The sequence below is a fragment of the Vipera ursinii genome (genome assembly GCF_947247035.1).
Source record: "Vipera ursinii genome assembly, chromosome: 2".
NCBI lineage: Eukaryota > Metazoa > Chordata > Lepidosauria > Squamata > Viperidae > Vipera > Vipera ursinii.
In genome coordinates this window covers 160,290,169-160,312,040 of record NC_139513.1, presented here as the reverse complement: position 1 = coordinate 160,312,040, position 21,872 = coordinate 160,290,169, and the positions used below count along the sequence as shown (strand labels likewise).

At 44.3% G+C, this 21,872-nt stretch overlaps 1 protein-coding gene across 2 annotated transcripts in view; it reads right to left on the bottom strand.

The window, feature by feature from the left end:
* Positions 1-21,872, bottom strand: part of ITGA5 (integrin subunit alpha 5) — an 86,426-nt gene that overhangs the window by 54,369 nt on the left and 10,185 nt on the right. For both annotated transcript variants that reach the window (XM_083352762.1, XM_083352763.1), the window contains exon 2: positions 6,157-6,290. In XM_083352762.1, the coding sequence (XP_083208888.1) occupies positions 6,157-6,290 (134 nt within the window). The remainder of the gene's footprint in view (positions 1-6,156; positions 6,291-21,872) is intronic.

The window sequence follows — 21,872 nt, the reverse complement described above, 5'->3', positions numbered from 1 at the left end:
TTCCCAGTTTCAAGGAAATGCTCTTCAAGAGGGTAAACACCATGGCGGGAAATTCCTTAAACTTCGTTTTTTTAAGCCAGCCTTATTGTACTGATATTTACCCATTCCAGAATCCAATTATTCAGCTTCTATTGTTTTTTTTTCTTCTCTCACTTTGAGTGATTCTGCCACAGTTACATCAGTCTACATCAGGGGTAGGCAACCTTGGCTCTTTTATGACTCGTGGACTTCAACTCCCAGAATTCCTGAGCCAGCCACGAGTCATAAAAGAGCCAAGGTTGCCTACCTCTGGTCTACATAAATAAAAAGCCTGATTCCAACCCTGTGAACAGTAGTTGATATAATAAAAATGGAGGACTGCTTTCAAAATAGAGGGGGTGCCTAGATATTACCAGCAGCCCAGTTCCCCAAGATCAGATTACATTTGCTTCCCAAGGCAAGCAATCTGATTCTGCTGTCTGGCTGAAATCTGATCTCTGTATTTCTGGCCCATTTCCATCAGAGATTGTCCACATTAAGGCTACAATGCCAAGGCAGAGAAATCCAGTGCCAGTTCAGGCAGCCACAGGTCCAGACTTTTCAAGTGTGCACAAGTGTGTGCGTGCACATGTGCACACGCACATGTGCATGCTTAAGGCATCTAGAATTCTTCTGCTACACAGAACACATCAGGGGCTACAATATGCAAGTCTCAGCATGTGTAAATTAAAAACAGGCCACTGGCAGAGCATGATCTCAGCGCTTATTTTATTCCTAGCACTATGCAGCATTTGGGATTCAAAAAGAAAATGATTGTTTGGAGTGCGCCAGAGCACTCAGCTACCAACACTCGACAACTCTGCAAAGCAGCTGCATCTTTTCCAAGGATCAGGTGGCTGCTTTCCACAGCTGCAGTGGGATCTGGTGAAGACACTGTTATTTTAAGGAGTCGCCAGCAGCTCACATCTGTACCAAATGTTTTGCCTTCACATCCAAAGCACTGCCAAGCCCTTTAACTTACGTATGTTCTGTGTTTAACCTGAGTTCAGAGTGGCACACTGATCTTCCCCTTTGTTCTGTTGCAGCCTACCGCCGGCCCTGTTTGTGTGTCAGGGACAACCCCTTTTTTTCCTTTTAACAATCAATAGGCTGGAAAAAACCCAACCCAAATTTATTTACAGTTCCAAATAATAAAGTCTTTCAAACAAAAAAGCTGCAGAATATTTTCTTCAACCAAAAATACATGATTCAAAACATCCAACAAGAGTCAAACAGATTAGCAAGAACAGACCAGGATTCTCTTTGAATGTCTATGAACAGTTGCCTTCAGCAACCAGCACCGCCCACACCTTCCCCTTTTATTATCTGTCCCAAGACGTGGTTTCTCAATGCCTTCTCCTTTTTTCACTGAGTTGCCTCACTGATTTTCTCTGCTCTGCTCTGCTGGATTGCCTTCTGCTTCTAGCGTCCCTGAACAAATTCAGCTGTGACTCCTCTGAGTCCGACACCTCCTCCTCACACAGCTGAGCCTCATGAGGAACACGAGTGGAGGGGCCAGGCTGAGAGTCCTGCAGTGTATCAGAGCCTCCCTCTGACACAGAAGGCTCTCCAACCCCCCCCTCCTCCTCCTCAGATTCCTCAGACTCAGCTGCTGGGAGCACAGACTGACACTGAATCACAACACCCTTTCCCATTTCATCCTTACAACACCCCTTTATGGTGGGCCTGAAAGAAAAGGATGAGCCTAATTATCTCAACTATGGGAAGGGGAAGTGATTCTGCAGGGCAGCTACTTGGACTCCCAGTTCAGTCTTTGGCTTCCTGAGACAGAGCTATAACATCTTGAAGTCTATGCCAGTCAGCAGCAACAAGCAAAATGGGATTTGGCACAAATAAATCAGCTTTACCTATTTGACATTTGACATAGTAGACTACAACCTACTAATTGACAAGCTAGAAAAAGGTGGAATAGACAACATCACCACCAGATGGATCTGCAGCTGGTTGACAAACCGCACTCAACAAGTAGTCCTCAATGGCACTACATGGAGAGAAGTAAGCAGTGGGGTACCACAAGGTTCTGTCTTAGGCCCAATACTTTTCAACATCTTCATAAATGACTTAGATGAGGGAATTGAAGGGGAACTCATCAAATTTGCAGATGACACCAAACTGTCAGGAATAGCCAACATCCCAGAAAACAAACTCAGGATCCAAAAGGATCTTGACAAACTCCAACAATGGGCCCTATCCAACAAAATGAGTTTCAACGTGGAGAAAAGCAAAGTCCTACACTTAGGCAGGAAAAACCAAAGGCACGAATACAGATTGGGCATGACCCGGCTTAAAAACAGTAACTGTGAGAGGGACCTTGGAGTCCTAGTGGACGATCACTTGACTATGAGCCAGCAGTGTGCAGCAGCAACCAGAAAAGCTAATATAATCCTGGGTTGTATAAGCAGTGGCATAGAATCAAGATTGTGCGAAGTACTAGTACTGCTTTACAAAGCCCTAGTAAGACCACACCTGGAATACTGCAGCCAATTTTGGTCACCATATCACAAAAAAGACGTTGAGAGTTTAGAAAAAAATCAGAGAAGAGCAACTAAAATGATCAAAGGCCTGGAGGCTAAAACATACAAAGAACAGCTGCGGGACTTGGATTTGGCTAGTCTAAAGAAAAGAAGAAATAGGGGAGACATGATAGCAGTATTCCTGTATCTGAGGGGTTGCCACAAGGCAGAGGGGGCCAGGTTGTTTACCAGAGCACCAGAGGGCAGGACAAGAAACAATGGTTGGAAACTGATCAAGGAGAGAAGCAACCTGGATTTAAGGAGAAACTTCCTGACAGTGAGGACAATCAACCAGTGGAACAGCTTACCTCCAGAAATCGTGGGCGCCTCATCACTGGAAATTTTTAAGAAGAGACTAGACAATCACCTGTCTGAGATGGTATAGGCTCTCCTGCTAAAGCGGGGGGCTGGACTAGAAGACCTCCAGGGTCCCTTCCAGCTCTATTCTATTCTATTGGCAGACAAGAAGACTATTATGAATATCAGCCTTTTCAGGCTCAATATTACACTGCACTAATCTGCCTTTCCAGAGATTGTAGGTGTGTGCTATCCTTGGTTCTAAAATTGACCGTTAGAAAAGCTTTTCTCAATCTCAGCAACTTTAAAAGAGGTGTGGACTTTAACTCCAAAGAATTCTGCAGAATCCAGCATGAATTCTGGGAGTTGAAGTTCATGCGTGTTAAAAGTGGCTGAGGTTGAGAAATGCTGCATTTGAGAGGTGAGATGGTGTCGAGATCGAGGTATTGGGCCAGCATTAGGAAGGCCCGGGTTCAAATCTATCCTGAGCCACAGAAGCTTCCTGGGCTTTGGGTCAGTCACTCCCTCAGTCCAACCTACCTCAGAGAGTTCTTGTTGTGAGGAACGTGGGAGAAGAAATGATAAGGTATGCCACCTTGGACTTCTGAAGGAAAGGCAGGATATTAATCGATTGATTGATAGAATTCAGACTATAAATCTACAGGTTTATAGTCTATAAACCAGTCTATACATCTATAAATTTATAGTTATTCTATCAACCAATCTACGCATCTATAAACATAAGACTATAAATCAGATTTAGTTCAGTCCCTTCTAACAGAAATATTCAAATTTCAGGCCCCTAAAATACTTTCTTCCTATCCCGAAGAAGTCTTTGAAGAATGAAAGCATCTGGGCCAAATGGTAGGGTAATACACGTAGTCCTTAACTTATGATCACATTTGGGCTCAGAGTTTCCATTGTAAATAAATAAGGCCATAAAGTGAGTCATTGCGTGACTGTTAAGTGAATCGCTGTGAATCACATGGTGGTTAAGTGAATCCAGCTTCCCCAATTGACTTTGGTTGTCGGAAGCTGGTAAGAAAAGTTACAGATCGCAAAGACATGACTACAAGATGTTGCAACCGTTGTAAATGTGAGCCAGTTCCCAATGCCCAAATTGCAATCACATGATTACAAGAGTGACAGTCATAACTTTGAATCATTGTTAAACAAACAGTCATAAGTCGAGGACTGTGTGTATCCTCTTATGTTTTTAGCATCAGCACAAAGAAGGAGCACATATCAACAGGGAGAAGCACCGTATATTAAAATTCTCTCTTCTTACTTCTTGGTTTTGAACAATCAGGCGGAATCCTTAAGTAAAAATAGGAATCTGATCCCGCTCCTTGACAGTTCTACCCCATTTATCTCCTGCTTAGGGCAGTAAAGTCAGTTAGGGCAAAAAAAATCAGGATCCCGAGACATTCAATAATACTCATTTCCTTCTGAACTCAGTAGCTATTGTGGCTTTATTACATTAAGCTCCCTAGGAAGGAAAAGGGCAGTCCTTTGCTGCTAAGCAACCACAGATAGGCAAGAAGAGTTGTGGCACTCTGAACTTCCTGTTTGCAAGTGATAGTTCAATCAGCTAAGAGAGAAAAAAGAATTGAGAGCAGCCACCACCAGTACTGCACTAGAATCGTAGCTGGGGATGTGCTGGGAGTTGCATTCAAATGAGCCAGCAGTGTGCTGCAGCTGCCAAAAAAGCCAACACAGTGCTAAGCTGCATTAACAAAGGGATAGAATCAAGATCACATGAAGTACTAATACCACTTTACAATGCTTGGTAAGGCCACACTTGGAATACTGCATCCAGTTTTGGTCACCACGATGTAAAAAAGATGTTGAGACTCTAGAAAGAGTACAGAGGAGAGCAACAAACATAATATTTAATATTTTTTTAACTTTTATATATTATATTTTATTGTATTGCCCTGTACACCGCCCTGAGTCCTTCGGGAGAAGGGCGGTATAGAAATTATTATTATTATTATTATTATTATTATTATTATTATTATTATTATTATTATTATTATTAGACTGGAGGCTAAACATATGAACTGGGCATGGCTAGTCTAGTGAAGAGAAGGAACAGGGGTGACATGATAGCAGTGTTCCAATATCTCAGGGGATGCCACAAAGAAGAGGGAGTCAAGCTATTCTCCAAAGCAGCTGAGGGCTTTGGAGAAGCAGTGGACGGAAACTAAACAAGGAGAGAAGCAACCTAGAGCTAAGAAGAAATTTCCTGACAGTTAGAACAATTAACTAGTGAAACAACTTGCCTCCAGAAGTTGTGGGTCCTGTAACACTGGAAGTTTTAAAAAAGAGATTGGACAACCATTTTTCTGAAATGGTATAGGGTTTCCTGCTTGAGCAGGGGCTGGACTAGAAGACCTCCAATGTCCCTTCCAACTCTGCTATTCTATTCTATTCTATTCTATTCTATTCTATTCTATTCTATTCTATTCTATTCTATTCTATTCTATTCTATTCTATTCTATTCTACTCATTCTGTTCAGAAGGGGCATCAGGTTGGGACAGGCTGACAACTTTGTGGATTTTCATCTAATACTTACTTAGCAAATCTTGCAGACTCTGATGTGGCAATCAACTATAGCTGAACACCCAAAATTTCACTGAGATCTTACCATGGACCAAACTCCTTGCACACTTTCCCCCAGCCAGAAATGCCTAGAAAGGGGAGTCCTAGGCCAATGTTAGAACAATTAATGCTTGCAATATAAAACTGAACAAAAACTTTACTCAGATAATCAGCGATAAGAGAAATAGGGCCTACATCTTATAAATGACAATGAATGCTGAGTGCCACATCAACTTAATAGGCTTGGCAATCAACATCGGTAAGCAATTATATTGTAATTCTATGTTGCTGGCAGACCTGTTAGGGGCTTCATTCCAGATTAGGGATAGTAGCAGTAATAGCTGGCTAGAAATGACAGATTTCCAAACATTTGCTTGGTATTCTCAACCAACCTATATGGCCAAACTTTACAAGGCCATTCCCTTAGAAATACACAAAAGTGCTCTGAAGATAAGACAGGGGCTTGCTAAACTGCAATTCCTGGCATCCCTCACTATTGGCTCAGGATGCCTGAATTTATAGTTCAGCAAAATCTGTTGATGTAGGAAAACCACACGGATAAATAAGATCTAAGAAAGCAAAAGGAAGAAAATAAGTCTGGGTGGAATGTGAATTACATCAGGGTCTAGGATATACAGCTACAAACTTAGAAGGAAGAAGAGGCAGGTAGCTAGCCTTCCACCTGAGATCGACCCAGCTTACCTTTGCTGCTATCAAATTCAATGGTGGTGCAGCTGTTGTTGCCAAGATGCCAGGGACAATAGAAAACCGCACCTCCTTGCGTAATTTCTGGCTGGCCTGTTTCAGCCTTGGGTGCCCCGACAAGGATGCTGCCACTGAAAGTAAAAAGAGGCAGGAATAAATACAGGAGACCAATCCAGAAATTCACTATAGTAAAAGCAAAGCAAAACTCTTCTCTAGCTGCTTTTTCTTACCAGCTTGTTACCAACAAACTCATCGGAAACCGACAATGTTAAGTCTTCTATACATGCCAGTGCAGAGCACCAGGGACTGCAGGCTGAATGGCGCCAGTTATGGCCAGCCCAAGCGTTAGGCAAAATGGAACTGGTAGCTGTAGACTGTAGACGCTGAGCAACATGGAGAGAATAATAGAAGCTGTCTTTTGGTGCACACCTCTCCTGGAGAATAAAACAGTGTTTTCAGACAACTCACCTATCTCCCTTTAAATCCCTTCCTCTTTAAATTAAAGATCAGAGGCTAAACATGTCAAATCTTTTTGTGTCTCAATAGCTTTCTTTTAAAGGTAACGGTAAAGGTTCCCCTGCACATGCGTGCTAGTCGTTTCCAACTCTAGGGGCCGGTGTTCATCTCCGTTTCAAACCCGAAGAGCCAGCGCTTGTCCGAGGACGTCTCCGTGGTCATGTGGCCGGCATGACTAGATGCCAAAGGCACACGGAACGCTGTTACCTTCCCACCGTAGTGGGACGCGGTGGCTCAGTGGGTTAGGACGCTGAGCTTGTCGATCAGAATGTCGGCAGTTTGGCGGGTCGAATCCCGAGTGCCGCGTAACAGAGTGAGCGCCTGTTACTCCTCCCAGCTTCTGCCAAGCTAGCACTTCGAAAGCACGTAAAAATGCAAGTAGAAAAATAGGGACCACTACGGTGGGAAGGTAACAGCGTTCCGTGCGCCTTTGGCGTCTAGTCATGCCAGCCACATGACCACGGATATGTCCTCGGACAAGCGCTGGCTCTTCGGCTTTGAAACGGAGATGAGCACCGGCCCCTAGAGTCGGAAACGACTAGCACGCATGTGCGGGGGAACCTTTACCTTTACCTTAGCTTTCTTTTGGCTGCATTTCTAGTGGTTCTCCCTCCCTCCCCCCAAAGTCATTATTAGGGAAAAGGTGACAATAACTGAAAGAAGTGAATACAAATAAACATGCATCTTCGAGAGTGATATTTTTAAAACCGCAGGATTTGGTTGGCCACAAAAGACAATAGAAACTAAGAAAAGAAATTTAGTCTGTGATCAGGACCCTTGTCCTTCAGAGAGCTATTCCTCACTATCACAGTATAACAAACTTTTGTTTAGGGTATTATGGTTTTCACTTAAAATATGCAGAACATGTTTCTAATCCACCTGATAACAAACCTGGGCTTAAAGGTAGAAAAGTAATGCCTGATTTAGTACTCTGATTAATGTGTAACTTTTTCCCAAGCTTTGCAAAATCAGAAGCAGCTACAAACAAAAATGGGTCAAGTTCACTTTGAATTAAGAATGTATAGTAGTTTTGAACTGGAATGAACTTTTTTTTTTAACAACGGAAGCTTGAGCCTTGGAACCGAAAATTAGATTAGGACAAGTTGCCTCCTACAACAGCTTGGCCAGGATCTGGCCTGAGCATCTGCTGAACAATGCAGAGGAGTGAAAGCAAGCAGCACTGCATTTCCCATCCCTTGGCAATTTGAAAGCCAGTCCCCCCTTGTATGATCTGACCAATATCCCTCATTTAATGATCTCCCCCCCTTTTTCCCCCAACAAGGGATAAAAAAAAATCTGAGGAATAAGCAAAAAGAAAGATAGCGCCTATTGCAGGGGTAGGCAACCTTGGCTCTTTTATGACTCGTGGACTTCAACTCCCAGAATTCCTGAGCCAGCATGGCTCAGCTTGGAAACCTCTCCCTTTCCCCTCAGCATGGCTGGCTCAGGAATTCTGGGAGTTGAAGTCCACGAGTCATAAAAGAGCCAAGGTTGCCTACCCTTGGCCTAGTGGGTCATCCTGGAGAAAGTCAAGATAGGAATTCTGGACCTCATCGAATGAGGCAGCAAGCTGGGAACCAGTGGCTGAGATCACATTCTTTAAGGGGCAATTCAAGGCAGTCCAGACGGAGTCCTTTCTCTCAATACTTTACTGACTCCTAATCCCAATCCCTTTCAAATAGGGACGGGTGGGGGGAAGGGGGGCAAAGCAGACTGGATTATGGGCCAAAGTGGCTTACCTTCCAGTTTAATTGTAACTCCTAAGTGAATCCACATCTCTAACCTTGCATCTGAACTGAACTGAAGCCACTCTAAGCACCAGATCTTCTGCCAAGGAATTGTTTTTGTGTGATGGTGTTACGCTCTCTGCTCTGGTTTGCAAACAAGAGGCCTCAGGAGGCCTCTCGACTATTAAATCCATGCAGTGGTTATCAGCGTCCGGCTCCTCTGAGAGATTCCTTGCCCTCCCTCTTACCTCTTGCAATGCACCTTCCCCTAGGTGAGAACTGACAGATAAGGTCCCCTTCTTTTAGAATACCTGCAGATTGGTTAGTATCTTTGGATTGTATCTGAGGAACAGGTTGTGTAAAATGGAGGCACATTCACTCCAGGCTTCTCCTCCTCCTTGGCTCCCCAACTCCTGACTACCTCCCTATTTCCCTTTAAACTACCCTCTCCACCCCCTACTCACATTCCCTCCCCCCCCTCGTAAAATTCCCTGGTGCAGGACAAAGGATCCTTGTGCACGCAGTCAGGTGTATGGTTCAGCAGCTGCAAGCAAGCAGCGAATCCACCCCTCTTGGGGCCCACAGGCCTGGGAAAGAGTTTAAAATACTGCATAGTGGCCGAGGAAGTCCCACAGTAGGAAAGCAGAGAGGACAGGCAGAATAGTGAGGAGGATCTCTGCCTCGGCAGGCTGCTTCCTGTAAACCTGCCAGATGCATTTGATGCTAAAGCGATCTGTGGGAGCTCCAGGCCTTCTCCCATTTCAATCTCTGCGGGGGAGCCAGCGGCCAAATACTAGCCAAGGCAGGCGTAAATGGGAGAAATGTGCAAAGTTTCCCGGCCTGTCTTCAAACTTTGACAGCAAACCTCGTACCTCTGAGAACCTTAAGAATTATAAATCTAGGAGGAAGAGAAACTGGAATGAAAAGCGGAAACTGAAAAAGAGGAGCAAATTCCCCCTACAAAATTAGTTTCGCATCCTAGAGCAACACATATCAATGATATCAAGCATGGCTTTACCCACAGGGCAAGTCGAACCTCAGAATAACACAGTTGGAAGGGACCCTGGAGGTCTTCTAGCCCAATCCCCTGCTCAGGCAAGAAGCTCTATAGCATTTCAGACGAATGGTTGTCCAACCTCTTCTTAAAAACTTCTGGTATTGGAGCATTCACAACATCTGGAGGGAAGTCGTTCCACTGATTCATTGTTCTCACTGTCAGGAAAATTCTCCTTAGTTCTAGGTTGCTTTTCCCCTTGGTTAGTTTCCATCCACTGCCATGTATCTCCATGTAGTACACTCTCTCCAGCTCAAAAATCAATGCAGCAGGGTACACAAAATGTGAACAAAGGGACTCGGATGCAAACGTTCTGCAGGATTCCTAAACGGAGTTTGATGTCTTCTGTAGTTGGCATTGCAAACATTAACACCTGGAGAAGTGCTATGGAGTTTGACTCTTAGGCAGAACCACCAGACTGAACCAGATCTCAGGAGCTAAGACCGTCTGCCACTGAATAGCACAATCAGTATCTGTGATCTGGATTTAGCCTGGGCGGAATTCACTTATCACAATGCGGAGTGCAGCAGGAGTGCCACCTCTCCCAACAGCGCTAAGGATAAGAAAACAACAAAGGAATTCTTTTCCACAGAATGCAAAGTTACTTTTTATTCGTTCTTAATGAATAATGAATTAGAATGCCGCTAAAGGCTGTGCACTACCGTCAATCACTTTTAAGAAAACCTTTCTTAATAAAGGATTACAGTAATATGGAAGATCATGCTTGGACTTGCAATCTACATTAATAATTAAAGTACAAGATCCGGGGGGGAGGGGGAGAGTGAGATAATGAAGCGTGCACTTCTAGATAAGATTATCACAAGTCTGAGCTCTTGCAGATTATCAAAGTAGGAATTAAGATTTAAATTCAATGTCTACTCCTAAATCGGCATTTAGGAGTTTGGTTATACTTCAGAGCATTGAGAATCGGATCCAAAGGTAGGCTTGATTCCGCCCCGCCCCCCCCTTATCCAATGCATCAACCGGACTCTCTATTAACCTTCCTGTAAGTAAACATTACAACCTGTCATGTCTGAGGTCTTTATCTACTCTCTTGTTTGCTGAGCCTGATTCCTGCCCCAGCTAATCTTCTTGGCACCAAGACGGGCAGTGGAGACATCAGAATTCATCTACTCTCCCCTCTTTGGTTCCAGCTGGGCATGCAGGTGCACACGGCACAGAACACCTGAGGGTCAGGAGGTAACATCAGCACTGAGGAACAAAGGTCTTCCTTCATATAAACCACCCTGGTGTGACAGAAGGTAAACACCCACCACACAGTAAGTAGAGCAGAGAAAACTGAATGCACACAACCAAAAGTCAACCATGCATCTCAAGAAGTTTGATGCAAGGGAAGAGGTTATTGATATTATCGCCATGAGGACCAAACATAGGAAAGCTCCTGCAGCAGCCGGATTCCAGGAGATTTTACTCTTCGGGATTATAACGTTTACACTGCTCTTCCCCAGCGGGATGGCCCTTAAGACAGAGGAACGATATTCTGAATTCCCCAACTAGACTCTTCCTTTCCGAGATTTCTAATCCCAACACAGCTAGAGGGCAGCAAGTTGGAGATGGTTATTACTTTTCGTCAGGGCTTTTTTTGTCATAGAACGCTCAGAACGGAGTTCCGGCACCTTTTTTGGATGGAACCTTGTAGGGTAGGCAAGACGGGTTGTATGACATGTGTGAGTTCCGGCACCTTTTTCTTTTACAAAAAAAGCACTGCTTTTCGTATTCACCTTTGATGGGAGTGGAGAGATCATACCCATTGCTCTTCCCCTTTGGGAATTTGATTTCTTGCTCACCTGTCGCATTAACAGCTCACTTTTATTTTGGGAACAGCTTGTTGCAAAATGATGGCTAAGAAACCACACCTCTCAGTACCTATTTCTGGGTTAAGGTTAATAATAGCCGAACAGGGCAGCACCTGAAGGCTTCCCACAGACATCTGCTTAGAAGCTGTGGGAAAGCAGGAGACTCAAATTAATTAAAAGGATAGGCTTCTGCTATAATCTAGCCGGGCTCTTAAAAGAGCATCAGGAAATATCTACCATTTTTCTCAGTCTGGTCTCCAGATGTTGCATACACTGCAATTCCCAGTGTCCCCATTATCAGACTCAAGTTTGGTGAAAATCAGTACCTAAGCACTTTTGAAACAAAGCGGCTACTTGCAGGCATTTCAAACTACAGTACAGCTCCTTAGATAGGAGAAACAGAATGCAAAAAATGAGCAGGTATTTCAACCAAACATGGCTACCTCCAGGGAAAGCACCAGGTTGCCTGTCCTGCATAACCTGAACTAAGGAGGAAAGTGTGTAGCTCCATGCTCCCGACAGTCACTTCTGGGGGCAGCATTGGCCACTGAGACCTTTCCCAGAAACTGCAGATGTGAACAATCTTCCACACAAGAAGAGCTTATAAAATAGAGATCAGGGAGCCGTCTACAAGAGCTCTGCAATACTTTGAATTTGAAGACCATAAAGTCCTTTAGGACAGAGGTCCCCAACCTTTGGGGCACCAGGGACGGGTTATGTGGAGAGAGGTTTTTCCGCGGACCGGAGGGGGCTTGGCTTTGTGTGCTGTCTGCATCCTGTGGATGGGGCTTTCCTTGTTTGTGTGGATCGGTTGCTGGCATGCCATGGCCCGGTACTGGTCCACGGACCAGAGGTTAGGGACCCCTGCTTTAGGATCCCCAAGGAGGCTTGCACAGGCCCTACCTGCAATCAGCTGCAACTTTTCCCAGGATTGCAGTGTTCCGGAAAACACTGATTTTAAGGAAGAAAGAACAGACAAATACTACTTGAGTGGCCCACATGCTAAGCATCATTGTTTGGGGTCCCGAAGCATTGCAAGGATCTAAGTGGGACCTCTTTTTACCTCCAAGCAAAGGAGGACAACATGACAGCATTTTCATTCCCTCGGTCCACAAGAATGTAATGATACAGGATTACTTTCTGAGAGGAAAAAGGGAAACTTTACACAGTGGCATTGATAAGAGACTCCAGGTTTCGTTCAAATGCTAAAAGCAGTGCTCTGGCCCATACTCTACCCCTTTCCTGCGTGCATGGCCAATGGTGCCTGAAAAAGGCAGGGGTTATTGCATCACGTTGGCACGGCGATCCTTTCATCCCTCTGATAGCTCACCAGCCACAGATGATTTTGGCCTTAGGTCATACGCCTTCATCCCAGTGAAGCTGGATCCCTGCAGCTTGCCCATCACATGATCAATGGGTCGTGAGGCAAATGACCCAGGTTGCCTATTGCTGCTGCTGCACAGTAACATATAAGTTAACACAGCATAGCAGCCTCTGTGTGGGCCCCCTCTTTTTCCAGACACTGTGCAAGTCTTTTTTTTTAAAGAGAAAGATTCAGAAGGTTTCCGAAGGTTCAGTTCCTCTATTGCAAAAAGACCGCCGTTTCCTATGCACCTTGTCAACAGAAACGTTGCCTTCCTGATCGTAACAGGAAGACACACAAGCTGTACAACCTTAAGGCTGCCTTAAGAGGATTGGTTTGCTGATCCTTTACATCCCAGGCAAAACATGAGACTACATGCAAAAACCATGATGATTCCGTAGAATATAATCCCAAATTGGCAAGAACAGAGAACGTTCCCACAGATACGATCCATATTGCTTTTACGTTTGTTTTGTACTGGGGTCCAGTACTTTGTCCCCTGCTTCCCGTATCATACGGAGAGGCATTCTTTGGCTATACAGTCCTCTCACTCTTGAATTCTGCTGTGAAAATACGAACATACAATATTCTAGAAATAACAGAAGATATTAGCCCAGGATGGGTTTCAAAGAGAAGGATTAGGTTGGTATGCCAATGAACTTCTACGGAATTTATATTTTATCATAACATAGATAATACTTGGTTTATAGATTCATTTTATTACTTTGGGGCACTTCAGGCATGTGGACTCCCTTTATGCTCTTTGGAGTTCAAATAGAGAAAAACTTAATCCCGTCCACTGCCCACACAAGGCTCAGTCCTTTGGCCTGGCCCTGGGAGAGATGGACAGTGCTTCTAGTTTCAAAGAGAAAAGGGTTCTGTGATCACAAAAGCTGTCAGATGGACTGGGGAAATGTTCAACGCGTAAAACAAAATTAACTCTGTGGACACATTTCTCAGAATCTTGAATGCAACAGCCCAGCTTTATTTTGTTGGAAGAAAAAGGCAGTAGCAACATTTTTAGCTAAGATGCCTAGTCCTGTACAATCCTGAGTTGTTGTTCAGCTGCTAAGTCATGTCCAACTCTTCACGACCCCCATGGACCATAGCATGCCAGCAACCCCCCCTCCTCCCCATGGCATGAATGAGACTATCTAACCATCTCATCCTCTGCTGTCCCCATCTCCTTTTGCCTTCAATTTGCCTTCAAAACAAAAGACTGTCAGGCTCGGCATTTCAGTATAAAAGTTCATGCCAGTGTGGGCTAGTGGTTAGAGAGCCCCATTTGAAATAAGAGGAATCCTGGTTCAGGTTCCCATTTAGCCAATAAAACGTCTGGGTGGTATTTGAACAGTCATCATCTCTGTGTTCAGTTACACTTTAAAAAAAAGTATTATTGTTATTACATTGTTATCAGACCTACATAATACGTTACATTTCTTTGATACGCTGATATTTAAAAGTGTTGGCTAGCGATTAGTACCGTTTAAATCTTTACATAACCTAGACCATTAAAGATTTAAAGAGGTATTATATCAGCATTAACTATGAATTAAAATGTTGATGTTAAACATAAGATTATTTTGCTTTTACAGCCAAAGTGGTACATTAAGTAACAGCTGCAAAACGGCTTCTGTCTTAAGCTGATTTCTTATTATTAAGATACGGGGGTGGGGTGGGAGAAATACAGACAAAGCAAAATAGGAAACAACTAATCATATAGAAGTGTTGCAGAGGACAAAGAAGAGTGAAGGGGAATTCTATCCACTCCCCCTGTATCCTTTGGCACTGAGGCACAACAGAAATATATGTGGCAAATAAAAGTGAACCACTTCATAGACTCCAGGAAGAATCAGCTCTGCTCCCTCTGGAGCTTAGCCAAGTGATTGCTGAAAACCACAGTGGCAAAGAATTAATACTGCTGTTTCCATTCTGAGGGAGGAAAGGCACTGGAATTGTATTGAAGAGCCCAAAAATAACACTAGAAAAGTAATGTCTACTTAAGTCAAGCTTGACTCCTTGGGATTTCGCATGACACATCTATATAGTTATCTTGGTAACAATAAGGAAGCATTTGCCACTGTTTCCCCCCACCAAACTACAGAATCCTCTTTCTTTAATCCACTCTTTTATCTGCTTTAATCCACTTGATCCTGCACACTCCCTCGTGCTCACCACCATCCCTTTGCCCCTCGCACTTCTCAGTCTTCCCAAAGCAGCCTCCTTGTGGTTGCTAATCATCCAGAAGTGACCATCTAGCTATATAGACTTGCTATATAATCTTCCACTTTTCTTGAGACCTGTTTTGGCCCAAACCTATGCTCACATGACCAACCTTGGTGGAGCCTTGGTGGAGCAGTGGGCTAATGCCTCCTTAAGTAACACCAGCTGCCTGCAATTAGTGCAGGTTCGAATCCTATCAGGCTCAAGGTTGACTCAGCCTTCCATCTTTCCGAGGAAGGTAAAATGAGGACCCAGATTGTTGGGGGCAATTAAGCTGACTCTGTAATAATGCCGCTTGGGGGGGCGCGAAAGCCCTAATAAGCAGGCATATACATAGAATGAAGGCTATTGCTAAGCACATTGATTTGTGCTTCAGATTGTAAGCTGCCCTGAGTCTTCGGAGAAGGGCGGGATATAAATGGGATTTAAAAAAAAAAAACCTTCTCCAAACTGGCCTCTCCATGAAATTTTGGGACTACAATGCTGGCGATGTTTCGGAGAGGTTAGCTGAGAATCCTGCTTCCTGAGGAAGCCACTCAATTCAGTTCCATCTCAGCAAAAGGAATCTTTATTTAGGAAGAAATGGTACAAAAACAATGGCTGTGTCCTGGTCTCAAATGGGAACATGTGAGTGATGCACAGTTAATTAGGAGGCCAAAAAAAGCGGTCATAAAACCAAACTCCAATACTTTCAGAGCCAGTGTTCTGAGTGAATAAGCCATCATCTCATGATCTAACTCGCTGTGAAAAATTGCTTCCAGAAACCGACACACGATCATCTTACATGCTGTATCCTATCCGGACTTTTGAAAGGTGTGGGAAAGCAATGAATTTATTTTCAGGGATAGCGATGCCAAATCAAACCCAAGCTTTGGGGTTTCAGCTTTCTACTTTCAAGAAGTTCATTCCACGTCCACAAACCCATCCCCACATTATAGTGGTCCCACAAAAACATAGGATACCTATCTTTCTAGTTCTGCTCATTACGTGTTGCCTGTGTATAGCAAGAGCTAACAACATCACACCCTGTTATATTCATTTATCTTGTTTACCGGCATCATCCATACACAGGACACTGAGACTCCCTCCTGCTTCCAACCAAGGCGAATATACATGATTTGTGATAGGTCAACTTATGTTTAATAGACTAGTTGAATCAATCCTTGTTAAAGACTTCCATTCTTGTTAAGACATGAATGGAAACCACATGGCCACAGCGGTGGATGGGTACGAGTGGACGGAAACCACATTCAAGAGAAAAGCCAGTATGTGCCCATGGGGCATCTGCAAGGAGCAACTGTTGCTTCACCATTGTATGATTTGTGACACGCAACCCCAAAGTGGTTGCTATTACACTTTCAGCAACATACTGTATACCTTTATTTTGCAAAGGATTTGGGGAAATGCTTTCTGTTTATCTAGGTCTTGTCGGGTGTGGGAGAGGTTTCTTCATTCTTACTCTTTGTATCTAACTTCTCAAGGAGGTATCGGGGCAATTTTGACCTGCCGCTGATTTCATTGGGCGCCGTGGTGGCTCAGCGGTTAAGATGCTGGGCTTGTCAGCTGGAAAACTGGCAGCCCAGGTTCGAGACCCCAGCACCATGCAACAGGGTGAGCTCCAGTCCTTGCCCCAGCTCCTGCCAACCTAGAAATCTGAAAGCATACTAATGAGAGTAGATAAATAGGTACCACTTTGGTGGGAAGGTAACAGTGCTCCGTGACATCATGCTGGCCACATGACCATGGAAATGTCTTTGGACAGCACTGGCTCTATGGCTTTGAAATGGAGATGAGCACTGGCTGATAAAGTCAGCACCAACTAGCAGAGTAAAATCCACAGGGACTCCTTACTGATTTCATTATGGAATTTATTCTCACTTAGGGCTCCACAGATGAGATTTGGGGGGTGGGGGGGAAAATTAATTTTAGTATACTTCCACACATAGGGAAAATTTTCTGTTTCCTAAAGTTTCTCAATCAGGGTCATTGCAATTATTGTTAAGGCTGGGCAATGCTTTGGATTAATAGGATACTTCAAAGGGTGTGTGTAAAGCAGCTGTATTTTTCTGGATTATGTTTGCAGCTGCAGCACAATCCCAGAGAAAGATACATTTCACCGGCTGGAGCACCTAGGGTCAGTGCCCATGCAATGCTCAAACCCTCCCTTCGCCTTCAAAAGCACTTCTCTGTCAAAAAGCCCTGATTTACCTTGAAATTATTACACATTTTGCCTGGTGTTCTACTTGGCTTTGTAACCCAATTGTGATTGTTGTGACAGCCCCACCCCCCAACAAGATCCTTTAGCTAACAGCCAGGCTACAAGTATTTCAAATAATAATAAAAAAGAACTCCCATTTTTTCCCCCCTGTGGATATACAGGAATTTAAAAATGTGCCACGGTGAATGTGCTGCAACAAAGCAACTAGGACTTAAAAAGAGACACCTTTGTTCTCACCAATCAGGAACACAGCAGCAGCTGGCAGCTCTGCAAAGGCCGTCTGAGGATGGGGGAGCAAGGAAGGGGACAGATACTCGCAGCCATCCAAAAACAAGGGAGAGTAAAGTCATTAAGTGTGGCACACAAGACTGAGATGCACCACTGATCACAGGTGAGTCATGAAGGACTTATGCTCAGATGAACTGCCCCGTCGGGAGCTGCCATCTCAAAGGGCAGGTGTTGCTATGTACAGGTGGCTTTGCTCAGCCCCAGATACTTCCTTCCACCTCAGTCATCAGGGAAAGTATCCCACTGACTTTCATTCCCATCAGCAACGTGTCTAGCTATCTCCACGTACATCGAGAGGCAAAACACTGCGTTAAATGCTTTGTTTATAACAAGTTTCCATTTTAAAGGCAGCCTGGATGTGTACGGCACTGGCGGGGGTCATGCAAGCAGATGTACCATTAAGAGTGAGGGGGGTCCTTGGTGCTCCCTGAGCTTGCTTGTTTTCTTGCAGACGTTTCATTACCCTAACTAGGTAACATCATCAGTGCCGATATTACCTAGTTAGGGGAGTTAGGGGTTGATGTTACCTAGCTAGGGTAATGAAACGTCTGCAAGAAAACAAGCAAGCTCAGAGAGCAACCAAGGACCCCTCGTTTCAACCCTGAGCTACAAATATTCTCCTTCAGATGTAAGAGGGGCTCGCCAGCCAGGAAAACAAGCTGATAAGCAGACTGGCTTCTGCTTAGACGGGCCAAAGGCTTCCTCCCCATCACTGCCTGCCACAATCTGGGCCCCCCTTGGTCGTATGCCAGCAGGCCAAATAAATCTGACAGTGGGGTTGTACAGGCCCTGGGGCCATGGCCATTCTCTTGAAGGGGACCGCTGTTCTCAGGTGGGTGAATCAATAGCTCGAACTAAGCAGCACTGGTTAATCTGCAACCTGCTGGAAAGGCCACCGGTCTCCTGCAAGGCCTTTGAAGATAATAATGGCATGTAAAGAGAGCTAAATGTTTCCCTGGGAAAAGGGAACACAGCTTGCTTTCGGAGCTATAAAGGAATACGGAAGGCTGCAGCTCAGTGACAAGAGGGGCTGCTTTTAGACTGCTTTTTTCATCCCGCCTTTATTATTTTTTATAAACAGCTCAAGGCGTGTGAACACGCCTAATACAGGTAGTCCTCACCTTTCGTTTAATGACCAACGTTACAGTGGTACTGAAAAAAGTGACCGTTTTTCACACTGGTGACTGTTGCAGCATCCCCAGGGTCTTGTGATCAAAATTTGGACGCTTGGAAACTGCCTCATATTTATGACGGTGGCAAGTGTCCTTGGGTCATGCGATCCCCTTCTGGCAAGTAAAGTCAATCTGGAAAGCCAGATTCACTTTAAAGCCGTGTTACTAACTTCACAACTGCAGTGGCTCACTTAACAACCGTGGCAAGAAAACTGTCTCATTTAGTGACAGCAATTTTGGGCTCATCTGTGGTCGCTAGTCAAGAACTACCTGTATTCCTTCTTCCTCCTATTTTCCCCACAAGACAACTACGACAAGGAAGTTGGGTGGAGAGAAAGTGACAGACCAAGATCCCACATCTGGCTTGCATGGCTAAGGCGGGATTAGAAATCACAATCTCCGTGTTTCTAGCCTGGTGCCTTAACCACTAGCCCACAGAAGCCCCAGGGTCAATATCTAGCACTTCCACATGGTGTCCGTTAAGTGCAAAACTTCCGGAGGCTACCAAGTTGTTTACTCTCAAGTAGATTCCATACATTAAGATGCACCAGTGGTCTGATCCATTATAAAGGAAATTCATTCTAGCTCAGGGCTTTTCAACTTTTTCACCCACTGTACCACTTTTAGGATATGGCAACATTCGAATACCACCAGCCACCTAGCAAAGGTGTCAAAAACTTGATGACCAAAAAAAAAAAAGGAAAAAAGTGATAAAGTACAGGTTGTCCTCAACTTACAACAGTTCGCTTAGTGACTGTTTGAAATTACAATGGCACTGAAAAAAGTGCCCCCCAAGCCACAGCCGAGCAAGATACCTGGCTGCCCGCCCGGCGGCGCTCTTCCTCCTGTCCGAGGTTTTCATTGTTGTGAGCATTTCTGTTGAGGATTGGCAGCAGGGGTGGGGTGTTTGGTTTTTATTTCCCGCCCTCTGCTGGATGGTTGCAGCAGGTTTTGGTCACTTCACATGACCCTGGGACACTGACCGTCATAAATATGAATCAGTTGCCAAGCATCTGAATGTAAATCACAAGACCCTGGAGATGCTGCAACATTCCAGCTGATCGGCGCTTCTTCTGGGCTCAGCAGAAGCACCAGGATCAGCACCGAGCTCCAGCTGGATCCTGGCACTGATCCTGGCGCTTCTGCTGAGCCCTGACAGCCCCGAAGAAGCGCTGATCCTGGTGCTTCCGCTGAGCCCTGACAGCCCTGCATCTCCAGCCATCTCTCACTCAGGCTTGTGCAGTGCTGCCACCGGTTCAACTCATTCCCCTCCCCCGCTACCACTTTTCTAGGATGGTCGCGTACCACCTGCCAGGTGCCCGTGTACCACAGCTGGTACCCGTACCACTGGTTGAAAAGCCCTGTTCTAGCTGCTTCTCTCTGAATGCACTTCACGAATAGGAAGAATAGGAAGTTGCCTCCAAAAACATGAGACACAATAAGTTCATTGGGAGCAATTACTAATATATAAATATACATCATAGATCAGAGGTCTTCAAACTTGGCCCTTTTATGACTTGTGGACTTCAACTCCTAGAATTCCTCAGCCAGGCACGCTGGCTGAGGAATTCTGGGAGTTGAAGTCCACAAGTCATAAAAGGGCCAAGTTTGAAGACCCCTGTCATAGATGGACTGATTATTCTTAGTAAAATGGCCAAATGATCTTTCCTAAATATGCATATAGCCTTGACCCTTATTTTAACATAATCTTTAGCACTCAGAGGCTGGGAATAGCTTTAGTAGGGAAAATATAATCTAACATTTGAATACCGGCTTCCTACCACAGCTAATTCTCAACAAACCAGGCCAGTCATTTAGATGGTATCACTTTCCTTCTCCATTTTCCTCAGCCCTTGTTACCACCCGCTGGCCACCATCGGTTTTCAAAAGAGGGAGGGAGACAGCTGCAAAGCTACTACAACTTTTCCCAATCCTGTGTCCTCCAGATATAGTGAAGAATTCAGCACCCATCATTCCCAGCTTATTCATCCATTCTAGACTGCACACCCATACAGAGACATGTTCCTCCTGGAGGAGAAAAGGCTAGGCCTCTTTTCATTCTAGCAGGACAGACAGCAGCCTTTTGAAAATGGCAAACACGAGGCATCTTCACTTTCAAAGCTTTTTCTACTGAGGTAAAAGGCAGATCCTGATTCATGACAACTATACGTATACCTGAGCAGGGAGTATTGAGGGGGGGGGGGAAATATATATTTTCCTGCAATTTTTTTTCCTGGGTACTTTTTTTTTAAAGCCTCCCAATATTTGGGATTATTCTGATTTTTAAACCTACATATATTCTACTTGATTTCCCTGACAGAGGGGAAAAAAAGGTAGCATTGAACTGAACTAACACTAAGAGATAAATGGCCGGATTCAATAAGCATCTGCTTTTCCCAGCTGCTAAAAAGAAATTCAGCTCCCTCAGCCTAAAAAAAGGAATTAAAAAGACAAAGCAGCTGGGTAGACCGGAAAGCAGCATGTGTTACAGGAGACCCCGGGCTGTCCATGGATGTCCTGTTTCCAGGTCAGTCCCTCAGCTACCCTTTCATAATGTGCAGCAGTGCTAGTCCCCAAATAATAATATTTATTTATTTATTTATTTTAATTCCATTTATATCCCGCCCTTCTCCGAAGACTCAGGGCGGCTTACAAGCTTAGCAGTAGCCTTCATTCTATGTATATGCCTGCTTATTAGGGCTTTCACACACACACCCCCAAGCGGCATTATTACAAAGTCAGCTTAATTGCCCCCAACAATCTGGGTCCTCATTTAATAATAATAATAATAATAATAATAATAATAATAATAATAATAATAATAATAACAACAACAACAACAACAACAACACTTTTATTCATAAAACATGAAACTCAGTCAACTGAACACTCCAATTGATTGGCACTAATGGTTGACGTGGGTTGCTGCCAGCATCCTAGGTATCAACCAGGTATCTCCTTAAAATGTAAGATGTTCCGAGTAGCACAGTTTTTTGTAGCTTTTCTGGAATTGTTGCAGGAAGCTGCAATTTCTTGATGCATTTTGCAAAGTTTTTGGACATAGTTCCCAGTGCCCCGATGACAATGGGTATCACTGTTACACATTTCATCCATAATCGTGCAGTTTCGATGGCCAGGTCGCGGTTGTTGTTGTTGCTATTATTATTATTATTGCCATCTTTAAAATCTTATTTTCCCACAAAAGTTATTAGGGATGATAGTTTGACACAGTGTGCAACTGTGTCCATCACGTCCTGGATCTGGAAAAGGAAGTAACAACTAAACCCAATTTCACTCTGTGATTGGATGTGTTTAGAATGTAAGCTCCAGACACG